At 46.9% G+C, this 25,852-nt stretch overlaps 1 protein-coding gene across 1 annotated transcript in view; it reads right to left on the reverse strand.

Moving 5' to 3' along the window:
* Positions 1-3,057: 3,057 nt before the first annotated feature.
* Positions 3,058-25,852, reverse strand: part of COL17A1 (collagen, type XVII, alpha 1) — a 35,140-nt gene continuing 12,345 nt past the window's right edge. Inside the window, exons 15-55 of the mRNA XM_009867199.1 lie at positions 25,133-25,282; positions 24,695-24,910; positions 24,038-24,076; positions 23,076-23,102; positions 22,589-22,619; positions 22,053-22,126; positions 21,773-21,877; positions 21,208-21,270; positions 20,529-20,564; positions 20,333-20,386; positions 19,925-19,960; positions 19,695-19,730; positions 19,546-19,603; positions 19,164-19,228; positions 18,717-18,788; positions 18,330-18,356; positions 17,615-17,650; positions 17,052-17,087; positions 16,746-16,826; positions 15,724-15,759; positions 14,954-15,034; positions 13,705-13,758; positions 13,550-13,591; positions 12,683-12,739; positions 12,462-12,521; positions 11,770-11,796; positions 11,641-11,682; positions 11,421-11,477; positions 11,272-11,319; positions 10,172-10,285; positions 9,763-9,900; positions 9,099-9,182; positions 8,049-8,177; positions 6,824-6,913; positions 6,176-6,289; positions 5,779-5,931; positions 4,561-4,977; positions 4,229-4,369; positions 3,597-3,659; positions 3,299-3,370; positions 3,058-3,107 (exon numbers count right to left, since the gene is read on the reverse strand). Of these exons, the coding sequence (XP_009865501.1) occupies positions 3,058-3,107; positions 3,299-3,370; positions 3,597-3,659; positions 4,229-4,369; positions 4,561-4,977; positions 5,779-5,931; positions 6,176-6,289; positions 6,824-6,913; positions 8,049-8,177; positions 9,099-9,182; positions 9,763-9,900; positions 10,172-10,285; positions 11,272-11,319; positions 11,421-11,477; positions 11,641-11,682; positions 11,770-11,796; positions 12,462-12,521; positions 12,683-12,739; positions 13,550-13,591; positions 13,705-13,758; positions 14,954-15,034; positions 15,724-15,759; positions 16,746-16,826; positions 17,052-17,087; positions 17,615-17,650; positions 18,330-18,356; positions 18,717-18,788; positions 19,164-19,228; positions 19,546-19,603; positions 19,695-19,730; positions 19,925-19,960; positions 20,333-20,386; positions 20,529-20,564; positions 21,208-21,270; positions 21,773-21,877; positions 22,053-22,126; positions 22,589-22,619; positions 23,076-23,102; positions 24,038-24,076; positions 24,695-24,910; positions 25,133-25,282 (3,311 nt within the window). The remainder of the gene's footprint in view (positions 3,108-3,298; positions 3,371-3,596; positions 3,660-4,228; positions 4,370-4,560; positions 4,978-5,778; positions 5,932-6,175; positions 6,290-6,823; positions 6,914-8,048; positions 8,178-9,098; positions 9,183-9,762; positions 9,901-10,171; positions 10,286-11,271; positions 11,320-11,420; positions 11,478-11,640; positions 11,683-11,769; positions 11,797-12,461; positions 12,522-12,682; positions 12,740-13,549; positions 13,592-13,704; positions 13,759-14,953; positions 15,035-15,723; positions 15,760-16,745; positions 16,827-17,051; positions 17,088-17,614; positions 17,651-18,329; positions 18,357-18,716; positions 18,789-19,163; positions 19,229-19,545; positions 19,604-19,694; positions 19,731-19,924; positions 19,961-20,332; positions 20,387-20,528; positions 20,565-21,207; positions 21,271-21,772; positions 21,878-22,052; positions 22,127-22,588; positions 22,620-23,075; positions 23,103-24,037; positions 24,077-24,694; positions 24,911-25,132; positions 25,283-25,852) is intronic.

Genomic DNA, 25,852 nt, shown 5'->3' on the forward strand with positions numbered 1-25,852 from the left:
GAAGATGACAGAAGGAGCTTTGTAGTGTTTTGCTATGTTGGTCGCAGAGCTCTTAGTGGTTCTCCATCCCCTTTCTCTTGCCTTCAGTCCTCATCCTTTGTTTCAGTAGTTTCTTCTGCCATGAGGGCAGTCAGTGGTGCCAGAGAGAGAAGACAACCTCTTAAATAAGAACACGTTCAAACCCGCTCACACTTAAGGGCTCATGTGCTTCCACTGTACTGAAAGCAGAAGGGAGTGGCTGAGCCTAAAGATGCTCTAATTTTCCAAAATCTCTTCCACAGTTGCCAGGCTAGGTGGCAAAGCGCCTTTCTTATGGATTTTCAATCCTAAAATGGTGGAAAGAACCAAAATCAGGAAGGGCCATTGACTGAAATCTCTAAGGTTGAACTGTCACACTCCTGTTTTCTGTAAGAAAGCCAAGCTGAGTCTCTGTGGTAAAGCTTCTGCAGCTGAGGCAGCTCCAACCTCATGTCATCCCAGCAGTTTGTTGAATGTTTTGTGTTAACTGCAAACCAAGTTATTTTTGCCTTACAGAAAGCAACCAAAAATCATGAGATGGATGAGTAATTGGCTAAGGGTCTCTGTATGTACAGGAAGTGAACTTGCAGTAGCAGCCACACAACAGGGTTTTTTTTGTCTTGTTTTTAAAAGTAACTTGATTTCATGGCTTTCTGTAGAATATTGTAATAATTCTGCTGTAAATACAATAAAATCACAGTTTGCTGAGAATGCTTCTGTTTTGTTGATGGAAAACTTGGATGAAATACAAGTGATGTTTGAGTGAATGGGAAAATTTAGAATTTTTTAAATGAGTGTAAAAAGGCCTGCGCAGCTTGTGGCTGCCTGACAGGGGCAAGCCAGGGTGGGAGTGCATATTTAGCACAGACCTAAAGGATACCCTGCCCTTTCAGTGGGAATTCAGCTTGGGCTCTAGGAAGCTCCAGTTTCTGCCCCCGGGTCCATGGGTGCCTCCTTGTGACAGCTGCCCTTCACACTCTGGTACAGGGGAAGGATGAGGTGTTGCTGGTCGGCAGCGGAGCCTCCTGAGCCATGGCCCAAGTGCTGCCGGCTGGACTGTGAAGCAGATGCGAGGCTGGAAGGCTGCGCTGCCTCAGCCAGCTCTTGGCTGCCTGATGCTGCCCCAGGACACAACCTGCAAGCACCGTACACGGGTCCCAAGCACTTCAGCAATGGAAGCACAGCTGCTGCGCTTAAAGATGACGACACGTCTTTTGTTGTTAAGAGAGAATTAAAAAGAAATGTCTTGGCAGAGCTGGGCGGGGGGTGTAAGTCACCCAGGAGGATGCAGGCTTAGCTGGCAAACACTGCAAAGTGCTGTGCTCTGCAAGCTGCTCTGGTTCACGCAGGCCTTTGCTCTAAACTCGCCTGAGCAATAACATGGGAAGAACACTGGAACTTGACATCACTAACACTGAAAATAAAACCAGTTGATGGTCAAATCTGGGCTGAAAACAAGTAATTCAAGCAAGTTTGGTTGGTTTTTTTTGCTGTAAGAATGAGCCATGGACCTGCTTTGGCCAGTACCTGTAACTAGAGACATGCTTCAGAGTGTCTGTGCGTGTGTCCCCCTGGGAACACCATAGAGCTGATGTGGTGTGGTCAGGCACAGTGCAAGGCGCTGCCCTGCCTGTGCTCCTGCCAGGCTCTGCCAGGCAGTACCTTGGCAGCTCAGCCATCACCTGGCTTCCTCCTGCCCTCCAAGACTAAAATACTTAAAATTCAAGAGTGCTGCCTCACTGCAGAGAAAGAAGATGATGGCTGTGACACCATGGGACAATGTGCTCATGTGGCCGGAAACCACTAGCACCTGAGAAGCATCTGCTTGGGTCAGGTACCAGTGACGAGAAACAACAGCCACCTAAACCATGAGGTGCATCTGCCTGCAGTCACAGTGACCTCGTACTGAATGCCCAATGTCACACTGATCAGGCAAGCTTGGGGTGAAAAACACTTTAATTGGGCTGTTTACATTAAAAAATTATTTTTTCCCAATGTTTAAAAACCAGAAAAAAATACAAAAATATTTTTAAAAAGATCAACAAATGACTTTTAAAAGTGCTTCAGTTCGATCCCTGTGCATGTCTCGCTGTACTGCTATAAACAGGCATTGCAAAGCAGGCGCCAACCCACGCTCTCTACAGACTCATTGCGTGTGCTGTACCCCACGGCTCTCTGAGCCCCTCAGTCTGCCCAAGGAGCTGGGCTCAGGAGCAGGGTAACACACACGAGGCTGACAGAGCATTGCAAAACTCTCAAGCTGCGAAGGCATCGCTTTCCAGAGCACGTGTTGGGCTGAGGTGGTAGCGAGTGCTGACCCCAGGGCTCTGGCAGCTCTGCGCGGGTTGGGGGGACTGCTGGGCAGACACCAGCACCACCGTGCAACTGGGAGGGCAAGGCAGAGCCCAGCCAGTCCTCCCTGCTTCACGTGCTCCGTGGCAGCAGCAGGGCTGGGCTCAGGGGCTCTGCGGGTCAGTGTTGGGGTACCTCAGTGCAGCGTGCCTCTTCCCAGAGACCACCAGCGCCTGCTGCAACAGGTCCTCCCACTTAAGGCCAGCACAGCAGCTGAGCTCGCGGAGTTGGACGCCCAGTGCGGTGAGCAAGCTTAGTCCTGTGGGACAAATCTGCTCTCTCACAAAACGTGTCTGGTGGGGAAGGGACTGGTTTCTATTTTCCATTTTGCTGGGCAGCCGTCTAGTTGTTAAAAAAAACCAACCACACAGTTTTTAATATAGCTGGGACTAGTACAAGAAGCCTGGACTGGGAAAGATAGGAAGCCCTTGTCAGGCTAAAGACATACAAGCCTGGGAACTCAGGGGCACTAAGCGAAACATCAGCAAAGGGAGCAAATGCCCACATTAGGGCCATGCTGGACACGTAAAAGAGCCATTTGCATCTCAGCAGTGACATTGAACGATCAAGTCTACGTGGATAGCTCATCAGCAAGGACGTTTTAGCATTAAGACAGTGAAGATGTGAGCTAATTCTCTATAGACTGCTGGGAATGCTGCCCAGTGCAGAACTGAGTTGCCTCTTTCCTTAAACTCCAACACTTCTTCTTTTTCTTCTGCCAACATACACTTGTTCACCTGGGGACAAAAAAGGCAAAAGTAAGGTTATCTGAGTAGTTCACGTGAGGTTAAAAATACAAAAGACCCAAAACAAAAAACCAAGGCCATGTGAGTTTTCCAGCAGTTCCCAGAAACAGACTGGTGCCTGAGGCATCGTCCACTCCCTCACAGGCAAATCCTGCTCTCTGGGGGGTGGCAGATGTTCATACCTTTCTCTCCTTTCTCCCCTTTTGGTCCCCTGTGTCCCTGACGTCCTGGTGGGCCCATGGGTCCAGGTTCACCTGAAGGAATGAGAAGACCAAGTTTTCCCTTGAGCATGACTGGCCCATGACAGCCTAGGGTGAGGAAGACCAAGCTAGGATAGTGCTTGGGCCAAGACCCTGAAGGTACCACCTCCACTGCTGGGAGGCTGTGACCCTGAGCAGCCCTGTGCCCTCTCTGCAGACAACAGTGCTGCTGCTGTCTGGGTGGTTCAGGGCTTCAGAGGGAAAGGATGGCAAGCCTTACCTTTGGGTCCAGGATAACCCCTCTCTCCCTTTTCACCGGGTGGCCCTTGGATGGTACCGTACGCTGGAGAGGGAAATGAAGGAGAGGATGAACGAGTAGGACAAACCACTTGCAAAGCGGTCTGTGCTCACTTAGTGAAGCTGTGACACTGGAAGGACACTTAGGTTAGACAGGATTAGACTGAGAGCAAGTTTTTCAGAAGTGGGTTTCATCCCAACAAAGCCCCAGGGACAGGCTGTGACCTTCATGTCACCAGCATTGCTCTGCCACCCTCTCTGTGTGTCCTCGTTGTCACCAGGGCTGAAGCTGGCCCATGATCAGGCATGGGAATTTCAGAACAGAGCGAGCAGTTGCCTCGTGTCACAGCCCAGTCATGTTAAAATAGGCTACAGGAGTTGCCAGCACAGTGGCCTTCAGGGTTTGGGATGAGTTTCCCACAAGCAGTGGGAAAACCTGATGTCTTTCCTAGTGATGAGACTGCACCTCCCCAGCAAGGAAGGAAAGGGATGGAAAGCCCATCTGCCTTCAGCGCTGTATCTTGACTGTATTTCTGCAGCATGTAAAGGTGAAAAGAGAGGTTGGAAAGATCTCATATGCATCAGCCAGAAACACCAAGTCAGTAAGTCACTTACTTCTAAAGAAGTCCATGAGGTCCTCAGTGACATTGCCATAGGCTGCAAAGACCCTGCTGATGCCAGGGGGACCAGGAGGGCCTGGGGGACCTGCGGGTCCCTGTGCAGTGTAAGACATCAAGTCCTGGAGAATACCTTGGCCTGAGGGATTAGAGACATCATTTGAAAGGACCACTGGGAAAACTGTGGCTGGTGCCGAGGCAGGAACGTGTAAGGGAGAGCCATAGGCAGCAGGAAGGGTGAGGGAAGCGAACAGCGTGACACAAAGCACAGAGGGTTAGGAGTTGAGGGCTGGGACAGGGAGGGTCACAACAAGCAAGCATTCCACTCACTCTGTAGGCTCTCTGACACGCGGAGTGCCAGCTCGTTGTAATCCAGGGAACCACTGAAGGAGTTGCTGTAGGATCTGCTTGAACCTGCTGATCTGTGTGATTCCTCCTCTGTCAGCAATCCATCAAAAGCCTCATCCCTGCCCATGGAAGCATCGTAAGAACCATCGCTGCCTACTGAGGCACTGTAAGATGACATGCTGCTCATGGAGCTCCCATAGGAGCCGCCTGCACCCAGTGATCCCCCGTGGGATCCCTCAGCACCGAGGGCTCCTCCATGCAACCGCTCAGAAGTCCGTAACCCTTGGTATGACGCAGACATAGACCCAGCCACCAAGCCACTATCTCCTTTGGGTCCTGGTGGTCCCCGTGGCCCAGGGGGACCAGGCGGCCCTGAGATGTAACTTCGAACTTCATCGCCTGCAAAATACAAGAGGAGAGACTTAAGGGGTGATGGGGTACCTGGGTCCCCAGGCTTGGCAGAGATCCTGTGTTACCATCTGAATGAAGACCAGAGTGTGAAACTGAGTCCTGTCAATCATCACAGTAACCCTCAGTGCCATTGCTCAAGCAGCAGACACATCCGTCAACTTTAATCTCTACAGGCAGCATGACACCCTCCTCCTTTCCATCTCTCCCACAGTTTTGAGTGCCCAATCCTGGAAACTTGCCCAATGATTTTACAGAAGGGTGCTCCTCTCAGGCCAATTCCAGCACCTCTGCCAAACAGTCGTTTTGTGACCATTCTCTCAAGAGCCAGGGGATCCCCATGTTGTTAAAGGGCTTCCCTGGGTGACTTGCCAGTGTGAGAGCTCGGACCAATGCTGCTCCACAGCTGGCTCAGTGCTGCTCTCCAACCCCAACACCATCCATCGCTCCATAGGCAGATGTTTGCCAACGAAAATGCTTTTCCCACGGCAAAACCCTGCAGGTGATCTCACTGTTGAGTACAGGCCAATTGTAACTGCCCAGCACCTGTCCCTTTTTCCTCACAACATGGACTTTTGCCTTGCAGTAGGACTGAGAGGAGACAAGCCCATGGGACTTGGTAGTCCCAAGCGTAGTCCTTTGAAGAGCTGGCTTGAAAGAGAAGGTGTTGCTGCACCTCTAATTTAGGGAAGGCTCCTACAGGACTGCCTCAGCTATGGCAGAGCCAGCAGCCCGCACAGGGCAAAGCACAGCTCGGGGTGTTCGCAGGGAGGATGAATGGCATCCCCTTACTCTTGAGATACTGGATCAGCTCACTCCTGAACTCGTCGCTGTGGGTGATGGCAGCATAGGACAGGTCGCCGGTTCCTGAGAAGCCTGGTGGTCCTGGAGGGCCAGGAGGGCCAGGTGGGCCCTGGATTCCAGAGAGGGAGGAGTATCCCACACCTTGAGAGAGAGGAAGATTTTCCAGCAGTGAGAGGACAAGGAAATCACAGATGTCTGGGCAAGACAGGAAAGTTCAAACTTCCATTCCTTTCCAGCTGACCTTGATGAGATTTCTTTTTAAAAAAGTAACCTTATTCTCTCAGTGAATAGTCATGCCCCTGGTAAGCTAAATCTCAGCCTCCGTCCCCCCAGCACCTACAAACAGAATCTCCCTGCCAGCTGTGAGAAACACAAGTGGCTTTACTTTGTAGATAAGCAGAGACGTCCTCCAGAGAAGTGCCTGGTGATCCAGGGATCCCAGGAGGTCCTTGGGGCCCTGCAGGACCAGGGGGCCCAACAAGACCACTGAATTCAGAGTCTGTAAGACACAAGGGGAGAAAAGGAGTCACCCAAATCACCACAACTCTGACAAGCCTTCCCTGACAATTCAGGAAATGCAAGTTACAGCCAAGTAAAAGGCGCTTTTTTCTCCCTAGCACATGCTGGCGCAGCCTTCCTGCTGCACCTCGCTTCCCTGTGTGTAAACATCACACTGGGAAGTCAGAAGATCCCATAAGAGTGTAGAAGTCCTTATTGTTTAAATAAACTTTGAAAAAGTGGCATACGAAAATACTTTATGCTGCAGAGTTTGGAGAACACAAAAGGCTCCTCCATGCCCAGACAGCACCTCACCACTGCTGCTCTCCCCAGGCGCACAGCGAGCTGTCTGCAGCCCCTCTGGTGCTGGCAGAGCCCAGAAGGCTGGCAGCGCTGCCAACTAAGGCAGAGGGAACATCAGAGTCTCACAGAGGGTTATTTGTTGTGGTGTGCAAAAAGGGAAACTGTGTGACTAAGCCTGTAGAAACAGAAGCTGGTAGGGACCTGTGGCAGGGGAGGGAAGCAGTTGGCTTACTTCGCAGGTATGCTGTGAGGTCACTGTAAGATATACCAGGTGTCCCTGGGGGCCCGGGTGGTCCAGGGAGTCCAATGCTCATCCCAGAATCTGCAAAATCAAACAGATTGAGAAGCAGCACATTATCGAAACAGGCTGTTGCAGTGTGAGCAGCCAGGCTGCAGGGCTTGTTCACAGGCAATGCAGGAGGGACTCCTGCAGGGTGGAGTGGGCCCATCAGCTCATTGTGCTGGGAACCAGGGGCTCAGGCCTCCTTTGGAACTTGGAGGTGTAGTTTGCCCCGTTAATCCCAACACAGGGGCACCTGCACACAGGCAGGCATCACGCCTCCTCCATTCTTGGCAAAAGCTCCGCACACCTCACCAACCCCTGACACAGCGGGGGCCACGCCAGGACATGCAGCTCACCTGGCTGCTGTGTGTGCTGCTCGCCCTGTGTCTGCCTATCTGCAAGCCGCTCTGGTGCAAAAGTGCACACCTTTGTGACTGGCTTTAGTGAAATGTCTTTGCAGATGAAACGCAGCTGTCTTGCTTGAGCTGTTGCAGAGCTGCTGTTTAACAGCAGTTTCCTGCTTCCTGAGCCAAAGAGGAAATTCCCACCTTCTCTGGAGCAGCCCATTAATGAGAACTTGTCTCCAGGGGACAGTTCAGGGAGACTGAGCACAGACCAGGCTGTGCTTTTAAGCAGATAATTGCAGCTATCAGGATTAGGCATTTTAGCACTGCTATTGGGGATGCTCCAGAGTCTTCTCTGACAGCTTTACATGCCATATCACCGTTTTACAGACGGAAAAACGAAGCAGAGAGGTGGAATTTGTTTCAACTAACTTAAAACTTCTACGAGGTTTTTGCCTGAGGTGCCTCGACTCAAAGCGGGCATGGGTCAACTCTTCCACAGAGAGATACATCCTGGCCATAGACCCAGTGAGAAAAGGGTTAACAGAGGCACTTGAAGGTGTTGATGGGACTTCTAAGGTGGCTAAAATAAAGTTATGACCCTAAGATAAGTTATTAGTGAAGTTAAGAACTCATTATTAAAGTCTGTGGGTAGTATCTTAGCTACAAGGGTACGTTTGTTCTCTTCCAAGTCTCTCACAATCCTTGTGAGAAGGCCTCTGTACATACAGATTCACACAGTCGACACTGGAAGAATTTTCTTTGACAGCATGAGCTTTCTGCTCATCTCCCAAAGGAACAGGGAAATGCTCACTAATAAAGACCATTACTTGTCAAGTAGCTGATAAATCGTCTGGTCAGCTCATCATAATCCAGTGACAGAGCCATGCCATCTCCCCCTGGTCCAGGAGGTCCTGGTGGGCCTTGAGGTCCAATTAGGTATTGACGAATTTCTTCTCCTGGAAATAAAAAACCCCATCTTTTAAGGCTGTCCAGCTGCTACAAAGGTGCCAGATGTGAGGAGTTCCCAGCCTGTGAGCTGAGCCCCCATCACTAGGGAGACCATCAAAACCTAAGGATGCAAAGCTCCTTTTACCCCTCTCCTTCTCTGAGAGGGAACTGCCTTGTGTGTGGTGTCAGAAATTTGTGACAGGGCTGGGAACCTCCTACAACACAGGGTTTAAGGAGGATGAGAATTCAGATTGCTAAAGGGACCTCTGTGTGCTGTGTTTCTTCAGGACACCCTGGAGAACATCTTGGGTAAAGAAAATAAAAAGTGTCGCAGGTGGGAAAGACTATGCTGAGCTCCGTGGCATTTCAGCAGCCATTTTTCTGTTTGGAACGTGGATTCTGATAGATTTCCCACTGCGTCACACATCCTGTGGGCCCACAGTAACAGGGTGTGTAGGAGAGTACAGAACAGGGTATCCTCCTCACCTTAAGAACAAAGACATAGCAAGGCTTTGGGGTGGACAAAAATGAATGAGGCAGAATCCTAAGAGAGTGAGGGAGCTGGAAAGTAGAAGCCCAAGGTTTAGTGGGAAATTGGGGGAAATTCCTGAAAAGCAGAGATATAGGCAGATGCCACCTAGAGAGCTAAGAAGTGGAAGGGAGCAGAAAAAGTGGAAAACTGCAGTTACAGGAAGCATTGCTTCTGGAAAGCTTGCAAACTCTCCAGTACAAGACACATAAACCTGTCTCCAAAGGACTTGGAAGGAGATGTCCCAGGTCACTCAGCAGCACCCATGGCAGGCCTTTGCCCTCCTAGGCAGCTGCTGGTAACTGCAGTTGGAGACAGGAGACTGGGAGGGGAGGGCAGATCTCCAGGCTGCTGGGATGCTTTACCCACAACCCCCATGGTTCCCTTGATGGTCACTTACTCTGCAGCATGTCCAGAAGTTCTTGGTACAAAACTGATGTAGTTGATACTGAACTGGCAAATGACTGATAGCGTTCTGAAGAGCCTGTAGAAATTAAAAGGTTTTAGATCAGGCAGGATGAGATAGAAGTGGAGAGGGGCCAGGTAGGGACAATGGAAAGCTGAATTAATCCTCTTTAACTGGTGGAATTGGCTTCTCATGCCCCCAACAATGAATCAGTTGCTGTCTCATACATCCTGGTTGTCTCCACAGCCGCGTGGTCTGGGCTCTTCTCTAGGCTACTTCTAAAATCTCTGGGAATTTCATCTACTTTAGGAGGGCCTCAAGTGTATAAGACAGGCCCAGACCACTTCAGATCACATATATCAAACAGAACCACCTCTCTTTGGGTCGTGAGGGTGTTGCAGGACCTAACAGATAATGTTTAAAGTGAGACTTTTGAAATGGCGGCAACTGCTAGTTAATCTACCATGAAAATGGGACAAGGCTCAGAGGCCATCTCAGCTGTGTGGAATCCTGGGCCAAGACTGCAGAAGATGAATAAATGGGTTGAGGTGCTGGTATTTAAAGATTTTGTTTCTCCTCTGAGTTCTCACCCACCAAGTGCTGCACAAGCTCAGCTGAGAGCATGACTCAGTAAAGAGCTTACCAACATGGTGCTTACTTGTCATATAGCTCATAACACGGGTAGCCAGCTCCGCATAATCCAAGTTTGTCCCATCGGCAGTGACAATGACTCCAGGTGGTCCTGGAGGGCCTGGTGGGCCTTGGGCACCAGTCAAATAATGCCTTACGCTGTCACCTAGGTAGGAAACCCAAGATATGCCCAAGTCACCAGAGGGAAGACAATGGCCACAGGCACAATCACTGGACCCACTTTCCCTCTCGGAAAGCAGGCCCGCAGAAAGACAGTTCTGCAAAGGTCACAGTGGGCAATAGCACTTCACAGTATTCAACAGAAACAAAGCCGGAGCAGCACGGCTGCTGTGTCTAAAGGGAGAGTGACAAAGGGCTCAGAGAGCAAAAGAGAAAGATGTATCTGCTGACCCATGACAAAGTCTCATTATACTCACTCTTGAGGTAGTCAGTGACATACTGCTGAATCTCTTGAGATGAACTTCCACCTGGGCCCGGAGGACCAGGTGGCCCAGGAGGTCCTGGGGGTCCCTGAATTTGTCTCGATCCACCTATAGAAAGCATTGTAAGGAGACAGAGTGATTTTGGCTGCATTAGACCAAGTGATACTGAAGTGTGCTTGTACTGAGCCGTTCCCACAAGTCTGGAAAGACCTTAGGGAATGGACTATTGAGGGACTTCCCTTCCATCTCTAAATACAGCCTGAGCATCAGCTATTAGGCAGTATGTCATTAATTAATTTGGCATCTTATAATTCAGCCTGTGCAGCTCTGCAGGTCTGAGTCCAGAGACTTTTCTGGTTTCCTATTGACAGACCTGCTCAGTTTGTGCACCAGAGTACAATGCTGAGCAGAAATATAGATGGAGATCCATAAAGCACTCAAGCTCGTTACGCCAACTTTAGTGCCCTGCTGCTCCCCATCCCAATCACACTGGGCAGCACCCACTGAAAACCTAATCACTCATCTGCTCATGCTCTTTAAGTTGCCTGTCTTCCCAGTACCCTGAGGTAGCATTCCTAGGACACGATGTGGAGAAGCAGAGGGCTTGTTCTCATGGAGGGACACTTAAATTAATCCACACGCATTTTTTGTGAAACTACATTAATATCCTGCATCCAGAAGTGCTCTTACTTAGAATGGAAGCAGCTGAATACATATGAATCCACCTGAGGGGTAACTGAAATTGAAAAAGGGACACTTTTGTTCTGATCCAAAGTTTTTCCACTAGAGGGTTCAATGCAGCTTCCCTAATCTCTTGTGGATCATGGTTAGCCAACTTGGAAACCCCTTCTTTCATGTCCCATGAGGACAAACTCTGGCTCAAAGGATTCCCAGTAAACTGGAAACAGAAAATGTGCAATTCTTAAACTTGTCTGATTTAAGGTAGGCTGTGTAAAAAGAGGTTCTGAACATAAATCCCATCAGTATTAGGTTGGCACCCAGAACTGTAGAACTCAAATGAACTTTTTCAAAGTCTTCACCAGGATGTCAGCATTTCTTGATAATACCAAAGCAATGATGGTCTGGTCTCTTACCTCGAGATGCTCCTGGGATGCCAGGAGCGCCTGGGACACCTGCATCACCTGGAAACCAGAGTGAGGGAGACAGACAATTTTAATAGGTGGCTCAGCCACTCTTGGCTGTGTGAGGGCACCAGCAAAGAAAGAAAGATTTTTAACTTCACCTTTGGGTCCAGGTGGGCCTGGAGGGCCTGGAGGTCCCTGCACAGTAACTCTGTCACCTGCCAATTGCAGAAGTAGAGTCAGAGATTCACAGGAATAAAGTGTATGGACAAAATCCTGGCACCATTAAAACTAAGCTAGAATAGAATCAATAGAGCAGGATTTTGTCCCCTGGTTCAGTCTAGGGACAACAGGGCACAGACAAAGAGGGCACAGACTAACCATGGGAGGAGAATGCTGAAAGGCCAGGCTCACCCGGTTCTCCTGCATGGGACACAGACGTGGAGGAGCAGTCACATACACAGACAAGCTACTCTGTACCCCACTGATATCTCCTGGAAGCCTCCTTACCCGTGAATCCTCGTGGACCTCGTTCACCTGTGACCAGGGGAGCAGAGGAACAGTGTTAGCATTTGCTTTTTTCTGATCTACATCATCCCAGCCCACACTGCAGAATACTACCACAGCCTTCAGTTTGCAGGTAGAGACGGGTAAAGGGAGCAGGTCTCATGTTTTCTTGCTATCTGAGACCTAAGCTACACTTCACAGGGCCATCTCCTTGCACTGACTTAGCCAAGTTCACATTGCATTTTGCAAAAAAATTATTCCTCTTTCACAGCAAATCTAAAGCTCTCAATTCTTCTGAATCTAATGGGATCAAACCTCTCTCAGGGAGGTAGTGGAGTCTCCATCTTTGGAGACTTTCAAAACCTGGCTGTATGCAGTCCTGTGTGATGTGCTCTACGCAATCCTGCTTTAGCAGGTGGGTTGGACTAGATGATCTCTAGAGGCCCCTTCCAACTTCAACAATTCTGTGACTCTGTGAATACAGTGATTGTCTCGACACCAGTACCGCAGGCTAACCTTCTCCAACAAAGACTGTCTTCTTTTATGGCAGCAGGCAGGAGTCCTGTTTAGTGACAACTGTGCAAGCTTTCTTACAGTCACAGAAAGGTAGGACACTTCCTGCTGCCAACCCTTCCTGCCTTCTTTTCTGTCTGAGGTGTATCTAGTATCCTGGTGAGGCAGCAGGATATACCCACCTTGGTCTCCCTTTGGGCCTGGTGGGCCTGGTGGACCTGGTGGGCCAGTGAGGAATGACTCTGTAATCAAAACAAAAAGTTTCTTTGTGAGATCCAACAGAAAATGACACAAGTTTCCTCTGGCTTGACCTGGTCTTAGCCAAGGACGCGCTTTCTGCAACCCCAACACAGACACGACACTCCCAGGACAAAGGTGAATGGAATGAGTAGAAAGAACCTACCTGAGGTGGACATGGAAGATCCTGGTCTCCCTGGTGGGCCTGGAGGTCCTGGCAATCCTTCTCCTAGGCAAAAGGGACACAAAAGGCTTCAGGAAGAATAAGACTCAGCAATGTAAGTAAATGCATGTTAGAGCTGCTACATCTCCAGCCATAGCCATAGCTTAAGTATTTCCAGTGTAAGCTAGTATCATTGTTTTATGCACATCTGTCTCTGATACTTTTCATTATCATTTGCCACCACAGCAGATGCAGGACAGAGAAGCTCCTCTCTTTGTGATACGGAGTGCCTATCCCAGCTGGCCTTCACTACATTGAAAGGGAAGGTTCATTTCATTGCACACCTGACCTGCTCCCCTTTGTTACTGAGAAGAGAGCAAGGAATGGGGTTATGCTCCTGCCTCGTGTCCTCCTGCACCTCCCCTCTTCTGGCTGTGAAAGGGAAATCTCTGCTACAGGAAAAGGAGTGAGGACATGTTCCTCATGATCCAAACCACTTCATCTGTCCCCAGCTGGAAGTTAAGCCTGGACAAGTAAGGAGTAAAGATGGAACTGATTGCAGTTACCACCTCTGGGGTATGGAGAACATTGTCTTCCCAAAAAGCATGATTTTTATGAATTACTACTCTGGCTAGTAAACCTCTGCCAAAGTAAATGTCCTCTCTTGGGTAGCGCCTTGCTGCTGTGAAACCATTGCAGTGAAATTGTGCTTGTAAGAACACATTATGTGAAATTCTGCTTCCAGTAAAGTCAGCCCTACTAACTTCCGCCATGTCCAAGACTGCATCTAGGATACCACAAGGCACAGGATAGAGGCACTGGAAAAACCTTCCACTTCCCAGGTCTGTTTCAGAGAAACAAAGCTCTTACCTGGTGGGCCACGAGGTCCAGGGGGTCCCTGCACAGATTCACCTGATGACAAAAGGGTATTAGAGAATAATTACTCAGCACACTGCATGGCTGAGAAATGTGCGATTGTGTTAGCATCCTCGTGCTTTCATACTGAGCTTTGCTATATTACATACCTGGTGGTCCAGGGGGGCCTGGTAGTCCTGCTCGCCCTTGTAAATCTGCCAGCACTGTGCAAATGAAACACACAAAAAAGGGAAAATTGTTGCTATGAAGCTACTGCTGCTATAGAAACACTCTCATTACATTGCTGTTAGAAGCTCTTGCCATCAAAGTTGGACTAAGGCAGGACGTGGGTGACTTAAGCCGAAGTTGGGACAGAGAAGGGAGAGATGTGTTTGGTCGCCAGCACACAGGTTAGGACCTGAAGCAAAATACAGTCCTGAGTAGGCTGCCAGCATACTGGAAACAGGGAGATCTCTCTAGAGAGTAACGGTTGCTGAGGAAAAGAGCAAAGTACCTAAAGGTTAGAGAAGAAGGGAAAAAAGTTTCAAGGAGAAGAAATATTCTTTCGAAGAGGGTCAAGTTTTGGAAGGAGAACATTATACAGCCATTATTTAACAAGTAGGTGCACTGTGTTATCTTGATTGGAGATGCATCCTCACCTCCAAGCTGAGGCACAAACTCAAAGTTCAGTGATGACGAGATCCAGTACTCCTGAATGGGGGATGGGACAGTTCTGAAGCATGGTCTGGATCTACATGTCCCCACTCAGATGACAGGCAAGGACCATTTTTGATTTTATGCTCCTCTATCTTGCCTCCCCGGCACACTTGCAGAGGTCTCGGACCCTAGGAATGCTGACTGTTAAGTGCACCACACATTAGTATTGCACAGACCAAGCAGACACTTTTCTTTGGATTCTGTTCTGCTCCATTTATCCCTGTCTTAAAATAGCATTTGGTCCCCAATGAACTCATCCTCTAATTTGCAGAGAGATTTTGATTTCTGTTGCTCAGATTAATGTGCCTTTTCAAACTGGTTCTCCTCTTACAGATGGTCTGTCTTCATGTTACACGGGGAACTGCCCTTTGTGAACACAGTGGCTAACAGGCCAGGCTGAAACCCTACTGCTCTGGGACCATCTTTGCTGCTTGGGACTGTTCATCCATCACCACTCCTCAGGGTTCCTCTCTGTGACTTGGGCCTCGTGCCATCTACCTCCTTTTGAAAGTACTTTGGAATGTACAGATGAGAAGGAGGGCAGAAGTAGCTGGCATTGCTGTCCCATCACCAAACATAAACACACTTGTCCTAAGTCACACTGAGGGCAAAGAGGCAGAAGCATCTCTTGTGAGCAGCGAGCAGGCATTAAGGCCTCTGGCACCTCTCCAAGAAAAGGAGCGGAAAGGCAAGCCCACTTACTTTGAGATGCTAATGACGAGACTTCTGTTTTGATAGTTTCTATCACAGCTTCACCCGGGGATCCCTTCTCACCTCGAGGACCTTTTCCAGGAAAAAAAAAAAAAGACAGGGAATTATGTAACAAAGAAGATGACATTTTGTGCCCATTTCTCACCTCCTTGACAATAGGTTCAGACTTTACTTATATGAACTGGGAGCATGAAGTCAGTTCCTGGCTCTGAGGGACTTTGTATTCAAATGTGGAAATTACTGCATAATTTGCTCTAACAGGATCATAGAAAAATGGCTAACAAAGGTCCTTAGGTGCCAGCTTGTTCAGGCCCTTCAAAACAGATATCTGTCCAACTGGTAGTGGAAATAGTGACACTATCTCCACTTTGGCTTTAGTTTGTTCTCCCACCTTTAAAAATGGCAGGAGGTATCCAGCTAGGCTATATCCCCTACCATGGAAAGGCAACTGCACTTAAGAAGTGCCTTAGAAATATCAGCCTTCGGGATAAACAACATAAGAAAAAAAAAAAAGACATTTTCAACATCCACATCACGCTGGCTCCTACCACCCCTCTTCTTCCCCTGGGAAAGAAAAAAAGAATAGAAACTCTTTATAAGATTAATTAAGCCAAATAATACAGCAAAAAGAATTGAGAGGAAGAAATCTGCAAACAAAAGGGAGAGGGATTGTGCCAAGGGCTGAAACAATTAGAAACAAAGGAAAACTAATGAATTCAGTTCTCCTAAGAAGGAGAATCAAAGCTGATGGAGAACGGTACCTTGCTGTCCAGGGAGACCAGCTGGTCCAACAGGACCTGTTTTCAAAGGAAAAAAACCAGATTGAATTAGATTCTCTTGGTTGTATTTCACAGTAAGAGGGAAGAATCAATAGGTCTTTTGTAAGAACGGAGACTATCAAATAATGTATTTGTTTGCATGAGTAAATGGAATTGCTATGGGGTATGAATTCATCAATGTCCCATGTATTACTTGAAGCTCCAGAGAAGAGGCTTATTTTCCATCATGTGGTAATGAAAGTGCTTGGTGCCTCTTAGACTGGGGAAACGACCAGAATGTCACTGACCACAGCAGGAGTGCAATAGGCCTCACCCTCTTCTCACATTTCATGCTGCAAATTGAGGCTAGCTCTACCAAACCAGCTCCAGGATTAGCTTCAGCTGGGAGAGGCACAGAAGTGCCAGGAGAACCTGGGCTCAGGAACTCTGCTGCCTGCCACCAGCATGCTGGAGAGCGGTGTCTGGCCTGGGACAGAGGAGTCTGAGAACCATGTTCATGCATAGCCAGAGTCTGTGTGTGTGTTTGCATGAAAGATTTGCAAATGCTCATGTAGGATTTTCACTGTCTTGAGTTCAAAGCCAAGACTGGAAAACAAGCACTTCTCGATTTCAGTAACAGTGCTGGGAAGTGGATTAGACGCAACCCTGCCCTCCTGAGAGGCAAAAGAGCCTAATTCAACTCGCTGGAATTGACCTATCACTACTCTGTACTCATCAGATGAAAGGACAACAGTGCTTCCAGTTTCTTCATCTTCTCAGCCCTCTCTTCCGTCATTCCCCCTTTGATTGGATCCCATTTCTCCCTTGAGGCTGCTTCCTTCCTAACTCAGCCTGAGATCTTGATCTTTCTGCAGGGAAGGGTGAGGACCGTGAGTCCTGCCTGAGCAATCTTGCCTCCCAGACAGGGTGGCCTGGCACAGACAACACTACACATTAAATTAAGAACTGGATGAACAGCAACATAGGCTGCCTGCAAAAACCCAGCAGAGGAGCAGCTTCCTCACCTGGAACACCTGGGGGTCCAGTGGGGCCAGGTGGGCCTGGAGGACCTGGTGGGCCTGGCAGAGCAACAGTTGATGAACCCTCTGAAACACAAACACATACACTTGTGCACATATATACACACATCCAGCGAATGTGTAACAAATCTATCCTTAAGAAATCACACATTTATAGCACAAGTATTCTCCCAACCCAAGGAGCCTCAGTACAGGTCTGACACATGGTCAAGATTAATTCAGGAGGCATAACAAAAGCCAGAGAAAATCGTCCAAAAGCAGAAGTGTTTGAACTCTCACAATACTACATACCAGCACTTAAGACTCTTCCTGGAGCTCCAGGTTCTCCTAAGAAAACAAAGAGACAAAAGATAAACCTCTTTTTTTTGAGGAAGATCTGTCACCAGCTCAATGACACTGTCTTATTAAACACGTGATTTCTGTTCTCTTTGCCCTTGATCTCTTGTCTGAGAAATCATAGCTTTAGAAGGTCATGGGGGAAGCAGCTAATCCAGAGATATCCTCTGATCAGCTTTCCAAGAGCTACATTTGCCAGCACAGGCAACAGGTCTTGATTCATCTGAGGAAGGCACACAGCTTCCATTGCAGTCACTAGGCATCACAGGCATGCTCAGGACAGAACCAGGTTTACTAAGGTTTTCTTAGTGAAGAATTGTCATACCGAGTGCCTCAGCAGATGCTCTGCCTTTCTTGTATGCTGAGAGGCTTTCGCTACGGTCTATTTCCCAAAGCTTCCCTTCCTAAAGCCACTAGATGCCACTGTTGATTCAGGGACTGGTCAGCAAAGCAGCTAATCCTCCCTAAAATGAATTGCTTCGAGAGAAGATGAGTATTAGGGAAGAAACAAAACTTACCTTTAAGCCCTGGTCGGCCTGGGTTGCCTGGAAGTCCTGATATGAGGCAGACGAACAATTTTAAATGGTTAGTACAAATATTGTTTGCTCTGCCTTTTTAAGGTATCCCAGTTGAGTTTCACTTGTGAGTTTATAGAAGGAGCTCCCAACTCAAGACCATGGCTTTCAGCATCTATAAGCAGGTCCCTGACAGCAAGTAGAGGAATTCACAGTAGATTGTGCTGGTAGTGTCCCTGGGCATAGTTCAGGGCTTCCCTTCTCCCACTGCTCCCTGGACGATGGCACTAGTCCCTAGATTACCCTGTAGCTTCTTCCAGGTACTGCTCCCTGTCCTGAGGCTCCTGGCTAAACACCCTAGTGACTTGCCCCACAAACCCCCTCTGCCTGCAGATGTCACATCCCCTGTTTCCACCTCTATTGCTACATCCTCTCCTCTTTATTTCTGCTGCTGATTAGGACTTTTCAGTGAAGCACAGGGAACCGAAACATGTTATTTATTGCAAACTATGTTTTAGGGAGAGGTAAGTTTTCAACACCCCAAGGCCCCGCATTCTTCAAAAATTACACACCAATCACAAAACCTGTCTCAAAAGCCAAAGGAGATGTAGAAACCTTGGGATATCACTTTGGAAGCCCTGAGCCGCATAGAGGAAAAATGACAAGGGGTTTCTGTGCCCTTAATAAACTCTGTCATTCATGAATTGGAAAAGCCTACCTGGTGGTCCTTGGGGTCCTGTGAGACCTGGAAAAAAAGGCAAAAATTCCAAGATGTCTAAACAAATTTCAGGTGGCGAAAGGACAGACAGGGAGAAAAAGATTACATTTAGTTGAAATAATAGCACACTGTCCACAAGTGGTGTAAATTGGCCTAGCACCTGGTATGTAAACTTAATGTTGGCTCATAGCAGTTGATGTTCTCATCTGTAGTGTGTGTAATTCTGAGATCACAAAGCATCTAGATTCCCTGTGTATTTTCCTTCCATCACCATCTTACAGCACAGAGATCTTCTTCCAGCCTTCAAATAGGACTGGAAACTGTTGATAAAGACATCTGTATCCCCAACTAAGCAAAATTATTTTTTTGTTCTCTGTATGCTTTTACCTGGCTGTCCTGCATCTCCAGAGGGTCCTGGAGGGCCTCGGGCTCCTGGCATTCCCATAAGACCTGGTTCACCTAGGAATATAATCACTATTAACAAACCAGCAGTCACTGATTTACAATCTACTAATCCATTCAAGCTTGGCCACCAGCTGTCCTGAAGCATTTTCTACCTGCTGTATCCTCATAGGCAACTGGCCATTTTCAGCATCAGTGTCTGGGAGGTGAACATCAATGAGAGAAGAGTTCTGTAGTGAGAACTCTGACACAAGTTTACAGCCAGCTCCATTATATGTCTCAGTTCTATGCTTACATGGCTGACTCTACAGTTTGTCAGATATGAAGATCCCAGAACATGAATCTGTTGCTCTCTTCTCCCACCCCTTTTACAAAACAATCGCCTGCCAAATCAGAAAGCACCTGCACTTCTACCTCAAAGCAATCCCTTACCTTTTTCACCTGGCTGTCCATCACGGCCAGCTTGTCCTGCCCAAAGAAAAGAGTTTGTTAGGGACCTCTGAAATAGTACTACAGTTACCCCGTCCTCCTACTGAGCAGAGCATGGCTCTAAACATGAGAGCGTCGCTTTTCATCATATTGCATCTGAAGGAAACTTTGGCTGCAATTACTGAATATCCAGAAATCACTCACTTGAAACTTAACTGTAGGACATCTTTTCTGAGTATACAAACTAATCTTATCCATCTAGAGAACAGACCTAGGACCACAACCAGTACGATTCCACTCCCATGTTTCCTTGTCTGTGCTCACAGAAACACACTGTGTGTGGAAATGACACTGCCCACTTACAAAAATAGCTGCTTTCTGTTACTCACCTTTAGCCCCTGGCTCTCCTGGAGGACCAGGCATTCCTCTTGAGCCTTGTTCACCTGTAGTGAAATGGTATGAAAATGAATCAGACAAATCTTGGTGCAGGTATATATTAGATAGGCTGTTACTCCAAGGAAACAATCCACTGACCTGTCATTCCACGAGAACCCTTCTCACCCTGATCACCTGCGGTGCAAAAAAGGGAAGGGTTCTGTGAGAACATTTCATTTTAAAATGTTTCCATCAGAGAAAATAAAGCCTGCTTTCAGACAAGAGCACAGAAGAAAAAGACAAAGAAGGATAGGTTTAATACCCATGGACAGTATCCATATATAAAGAAATCTAAAGAAATATCCACAAAAGACATCTGATGAACATACCTTTGGGTCCAGGGGCTCCAGCAGCTCCTTTCTCACCTGAAAGATATATGGATGATTGAAGAACAGTAATAACAAGTCTGAAGGGAATTTCATGCATGAGGAAAAATCATACGGGAAATACAGATACTCTGATATCAGACAAATTCAAATTGGAAATTCATTTCCTTTAATACAGTTCCAGCCAGCCAGCCATGTTTCCTCACCTAGACTGCTCTAATACCTCTGTATCTCAATATTTGCTTGCAATCACTAAGTTTCATTCCTCCTCCCCTTTCCTTACTCTTATGCTTTTTTTTGGCCCCTAGTATCAAAATGCTACATGCTTAGACCAAGTCTGCTACTCAGAGCAGTGCTAAAGAACTACAATAGCTAGTACTGCTGTGATTGCTGAGGTGAAGAGAAGCTTACCTTTAGCACCTGGGAGACCTGCTTCTCCTCTAAATCCTTGTAGGCCAGGAGGACCTGCAGAAAAATAAGGGGGGGGGGATTAATTCATCCCACTCACCATTATGCATCACTGAAGAAAAAAAACTATGAGAAGCTGCCATGCTGGTTTTGTTTCCTCTAGTCTCCAGATGCCATAGCAAAGGAATGCAGCACTCACCTGGAGGACCTTGTGGGCCTGGAGAACCCATCAGACCTGTGAATAGGGAACATGGATTTTCCTTCAGTAACACCACAATTGTAAAATTAAGAAATTTCTTTCAGTCTGCCCAACAGCATCACAACCCAATAGCTGTTTAGCAAACTGGAATTCCCTGGTCACTGGAAGAATTTGTATCACTGGCATCATCAAAACCAGGACAACAAATCTATACAACTTAGTTCTTGTGGTTTTCCCTAAAGTAAGGTAAAGAGACTCAAGCCTTTCATTTTGGCTGAGATACTGGGATCTGTGCTTCAAGCAAGATGTTTTTTTATAGCACAATGTTTATCAGAGTTATATGGATCGTAGAGCTATAATTCTGTTAGAAGCCTGTTAAACTGGATATAGTTTACCTTATTATTTCTGAAAGCAGAGAAAAAACATCTGGAAACATCAGACATCTTGACAACTGATGTTTTGACAAACCTCTCTGCCAATCCCCATTCTCACAAAAAATCTCAAAGAATTTACTCCTCTAAACATTATGCTTACCTACCAAACAAATTTTATCTAAAATGAGGAGCATTAGTTCACTTTTCTGATTACTAGAGTACAACATGAGCGAAGCAGGAAGGCTGGAGTGGTCATTTACTCCTAACCAGCCTGCTAGGCTTCCTGTGTCCATCTTTGTATTTACCTTTAAGGCCAGCAGAACCTGGGGGACCACGTGGCCCTGGAGGACCTGGCTCACCAACACCACCTGCAGAGTAAGAGCATGAATAGATACTGTAGAATATAATTGTGATCTCATTTTTCCATTATCTCATCTCCTGGTATTCTTCCTCTGGCAAGCAACATGGATAATCTGTTGGTCAATTCAAAACACCCAAACACTCATGCATTGTCCAAGAATAAAACCCCATCTCACTGGTCTTTAGCGTGAGCAAGGCAAATCCCCCAGTTTTGGTGACTGAGTAACAGGGAAATAGATGACCTTGATATTAATTGCTTTTGGTTCTGCTAAACTCAAACCAGACTGTAAGACCTGACAAAACAAAACAACCTTTATTCATCCCTTGTAAGTTCAGCAAAAAAAAATAATCCCTTAGGCTAGAATTATCTGTGCTGGGAAATGTCTGAAACGAAATCTGGATTTGAATAAACAAATCAAATTCTCTTACTGAGGTGTTTTACAGATCGAGAGCAAACTCTAATTTTTGTCCATCTCTGTTTTATCCAAGAATGAGACACTTAGTTCCTACCTCTGTCTCCTTTTTCTCCAAATCCAGGTGGTCCAGGCTCCCCCCGAGGCCCTGGTAGCCCTTCCCGACCTCTTTGTCCCATGGGACCTTCCATGCCTGGATCACCTACAGGAAATACATGCCTTGTAACAAAAGGGTGTCTTTAGAGTAGGCCTTGGGAAGGAGGATCCACAGCCACCTCCATGGGGGAAGGCAATGATCACATCAGCTTGGTGTCTGCATTCTAGTGCTGTGTGTCAATCACTTGTGAGAGACTCACAGCATTGATAGAGATGCTTACCCATGCTGCCTTTCTGTCCTTTCGGTCCTTCTGGTCCTTGGTGCCCAATTGAACCAAGAAAAACACAACAAATGCTCAGAGTCGCTGTCTGTGTCCCATGAAAGAATAACATGCAAATTAGGGAAACTTGAAGCCTGGTGGGATTTATTAGCTGGGGTTAAGAATATATGACTTGGAAAGTGGGTACTTGAACAGGGTTCTGTTTAGAAGAACACAATACATATGAGAGCACAAGGAAACTGAGCACAAGGCCAAGTACTCATGCAGCTGTGGGACTCTTTCAAAGTAGGCTGGGATCTTCACGGCTACAAATTAAACATGTTCAACTAAGTGCAAGTAAGGCTGAAGCCTTGCTTGTAATCAAGGCTTTTGAGCTGTGTCTGTATCTCCGTAACAAGGTATTAATCAAGTGACTCTTGATTATTTATTGATATATTGGCTCTTTAAAGAACCAGCCTGGGCTAGGTTTGCAGTGCAAAGATTGTCCTTGCCTACAGCAATGTCACTAAATGTCCTCTAGGAAATTGTACTACCACCCACCTGGGACGCCAGGAAGTCCTCGCTCTCCTGTAGAGAGAAAGAAACAGACAGTTGCTTGGGGAACAGGTTTTCCCTATTAGTCATTCTGGCCAACTCTTATCCCCCATAAAAAGGAGTTTCTGTTTTGGCACATTTACAAGTTTTACTTTCTCCAGCAATGCTATGTTTGTCCCCTTGTATTTATGCAATGGATTGAATCATTCACATCACACAAAATCCTCTGAAGCTGTGATTAAACCAGGAATGACTTTCATCCAGGCAAAAGAAGTTGCTAAATTCAAAGTGAGATCTCTTCTACTGTGAACTCTAAAACTATTCTCGTACGGAAGAAGAGCAAAAAAACCCAATTATCACAGCAACATCTGAACTACAGAATGCATCGATTTCTCTGTCCGTCTTCTGGAGGAACAAAAATCCATTTGCTACCCAGGCCCTATGGCAGGCTGCCAGCCTACCTGAGAAAACATGTAACTCCAGACTCACCTCTAGGACCTTGCATTCCCATGTCACCTGAGAAAAGAGGGAAAAAAAAGTCAAATCAGGAGAGATCCTGGAGGTATTTCCAAGGATTACTCATTTATATTGTTTTTCTAGTTGTTTTCCCACTTTCAGTGAAACACAATGGAGTTTGGGGTGAACTTGAGAAGTGCAGGATCAGACTCACCTGGCTTTTGACACTGGCACAATGCAAGATTGAACTCCCTGTGTTAGTTCCAAGTGGGATAAAGCCTTCTACAGTTTATGCAGCAAACTAGCTTTACACTCAAGCAGTACCAGAGCAGTAATCATAGCCCTGTACTCAGCACTGGCGAGGCCACACCTCGAATTCTGTGCGCAGTTTTGGGGCCCTCACTGCTAGAGCAGATCCAGAGAAGGGCAACAAAGCTGCCAAAGAGGCTCAAGAACAAGTCTTATGAGGACTGCCTGAGAGAACTGGGGTTGTTCAGCCTGAAGAAGAGGATGTTGAGGGGAGAGATCTTATCGCTCCCTAGAACTACTTGAGAGGAAGTTGTAGCGAGGTGGGAGTTGGTGTCTCCTCTCAAGTAACAAGTGATAGGATGACAGGAAATGGCCTCAAGTTATGCCAAGGTAGGTTTTGATTGGATATTAAGAAATATTTCTTCACCTAAAGGGTTATGAAACATTGAAACAGGCTACCCAGGGAAGTGGCTTAGTCATCATCCTTGGAGGTAAAGATGTGTAGATGTGGCCCTTAGGGACATGGTTTAGTAGGGGACTAGGCAGTGCTAGGTTAATAGTTGGACTTGGTGATCTTGAAGTTCTTCTCCAACATAAATGATTCTATGATTCTTTTGTACAAGTATAAACCAGCTTTATCTTTCTCACTGCCAATTGCCCCTTGTGGCAACATCCACCCCAAGCTTATGCATTCCCAGAATCGTCAACAAATAGGACAGGGGAAAAGAAGGACTATGTGCCTGTACCTTTCTCACCAGGTTCTCCTCTCTCCCCTCGGAAGTAGCCTGTAACAGGAAGTGAAAGTGATTTTAGAGTGCATTACACAACAGAATAGCTCCTCTATGTACAAGGATCCTTCTATTTGGATTTTGAGGCTGTAGGCAGCACAGGCTATCAAGCGTGGCATGGCTTTGTAATTAGTTTCCTCAGTAAATTTGCTTTTGCAAATCCATGAAATTTCTGAAGCTAGAAGAATGTAGGCTCCTCTGGTTTTAATGTATTTGCATCATCTGCTAAACAGAAGAGCAGAAGTAAATAATCTTTCCCTCGCTAACAAAAATAGCATGAGAAATAAGGTGTGGGATCATTTTTCTCTGTAGTTCTTTCAAAAGGGATAACTTATTTGCTACAGCAAACATGATACATCCTGTCACAGGATGGCATGTCCACAGCCTTCTTTCTTCTTCCTTTTCTAGTGGCTTTAATGGATATACCACCAGTGTTTGTGGCAGCACTGTGAGCTCCAGCACAGCCTGTCTGTGAGGACGGGTGAGGGCACTACTTTTGACAGACGTCACTGCACTCTAGAAGTCCCAGTCTTTAGGCCGTTGGGGAAGCAAACCCTCTCGCTCCCTTTAAATAATCTGGTCTCATGCAGTATCACAGACATCGACTCTACTCACCTCGTTCTATTTCCTTGTTCAGTCTGCTCTTCACCATCAACCAGATCAACTCTTCATTTTCATAAGGGAAGGTTGAGGAGGGTGAAACACCTTGAAGAAAGTCTACTCTTGAAACATCCTTTTCTATTTTTGAATTCCCTTGGTTAATTGCCAGGAGGCCACCATTGATTCTTTCCAAGTCTTCTACACGAGATTTCAGCTTTCTCACTTCTTCCGCTGGAAGATGAAAGTAAAAGGCTAGGGAACGTGCTGCCACAGGTGTATTCTTGAAACATCTACTTCTAACAGCAGAGACAAGGCAACTCTATGTCAGATAGCTACAGCTGAACGTGCTCCTCGGTTCCCTGGCTTTATATGTTTGGTATTCAGCCTCTCTGCCAGCTTATACCTTCTGTCTTTCTATCCTATTCAACATTCTCTTCCTCAGTTATTTCTTACCCAGAGCAATGAGTCCAAAAAGCAATCCAAGGAGAAGCAACCAGGCCAGAAGCAAACCAAGGAGCCATTTCCACCAGCTACAGCAGGAACGACACGGACACCAGGACGGTGCTGATCCAATTGCACCTCCTGCATCACCATTTCGTATTTCTGGAAGAGGGAAGGAGCACTCTCCTGGTTAATGAAGAGTTCCTTGACTTCAGAGTCAAGAACCTCTTAGAATAAGGATGCCAAGGACTGATCCATTATATAAAGGGCTATGGAGAAAAATCTTTAAACCCCACTCTGCACACAGAGGGTATAATTCTAGTTCCTGTGGAAGCTGAGAACAACATTCCCAATGGAAATTCCAACAGGGGACAACACTCAATGCATTTTAAAATAACAGCTGAAAAGCATGATCCCCTTGGGGTCAATTTTTTGTACAGTTTTGAGCCATAAATGACAGCAATATCCAGTGCAGTCTGTCTGAGCCCTCTCCTCCCCATAAATCTGTCCTGGTAGCAGGGCGCAGCTGTACTGTCAGTTATCTGATTTTCTCTAGCAATAAAAAACCCACCCCAACTGCCCATCCATCCACAATCAAACCACTGATACCAATTTCTCTGGCATGTGCTCTGCTCATTAGAGAGTGAATATCCCCTCCCTCTGATGTCATTGCACAGAGAACACTCATGTCACTCAAGAATGACTGGTTTTTTTGCATATTGTGCTTTGGTG

The sequence above is a fragment of the Apaloderma vittatum genome, unplaced genomic scaffold (assembly GCF_000703405.1).
Source record: "Apaloderma vittatum isolate BGI_N311 unplaced genomic scaffold, ASM70340v1 scaffold19383, whole genome shotgun sequence".
Lineage (NCBI taxonomy): Eukaryota > Metazoa > Chordata > Aves > Trogoniformes > Trogonidae > Apaloderma > Apaloderma vittatum.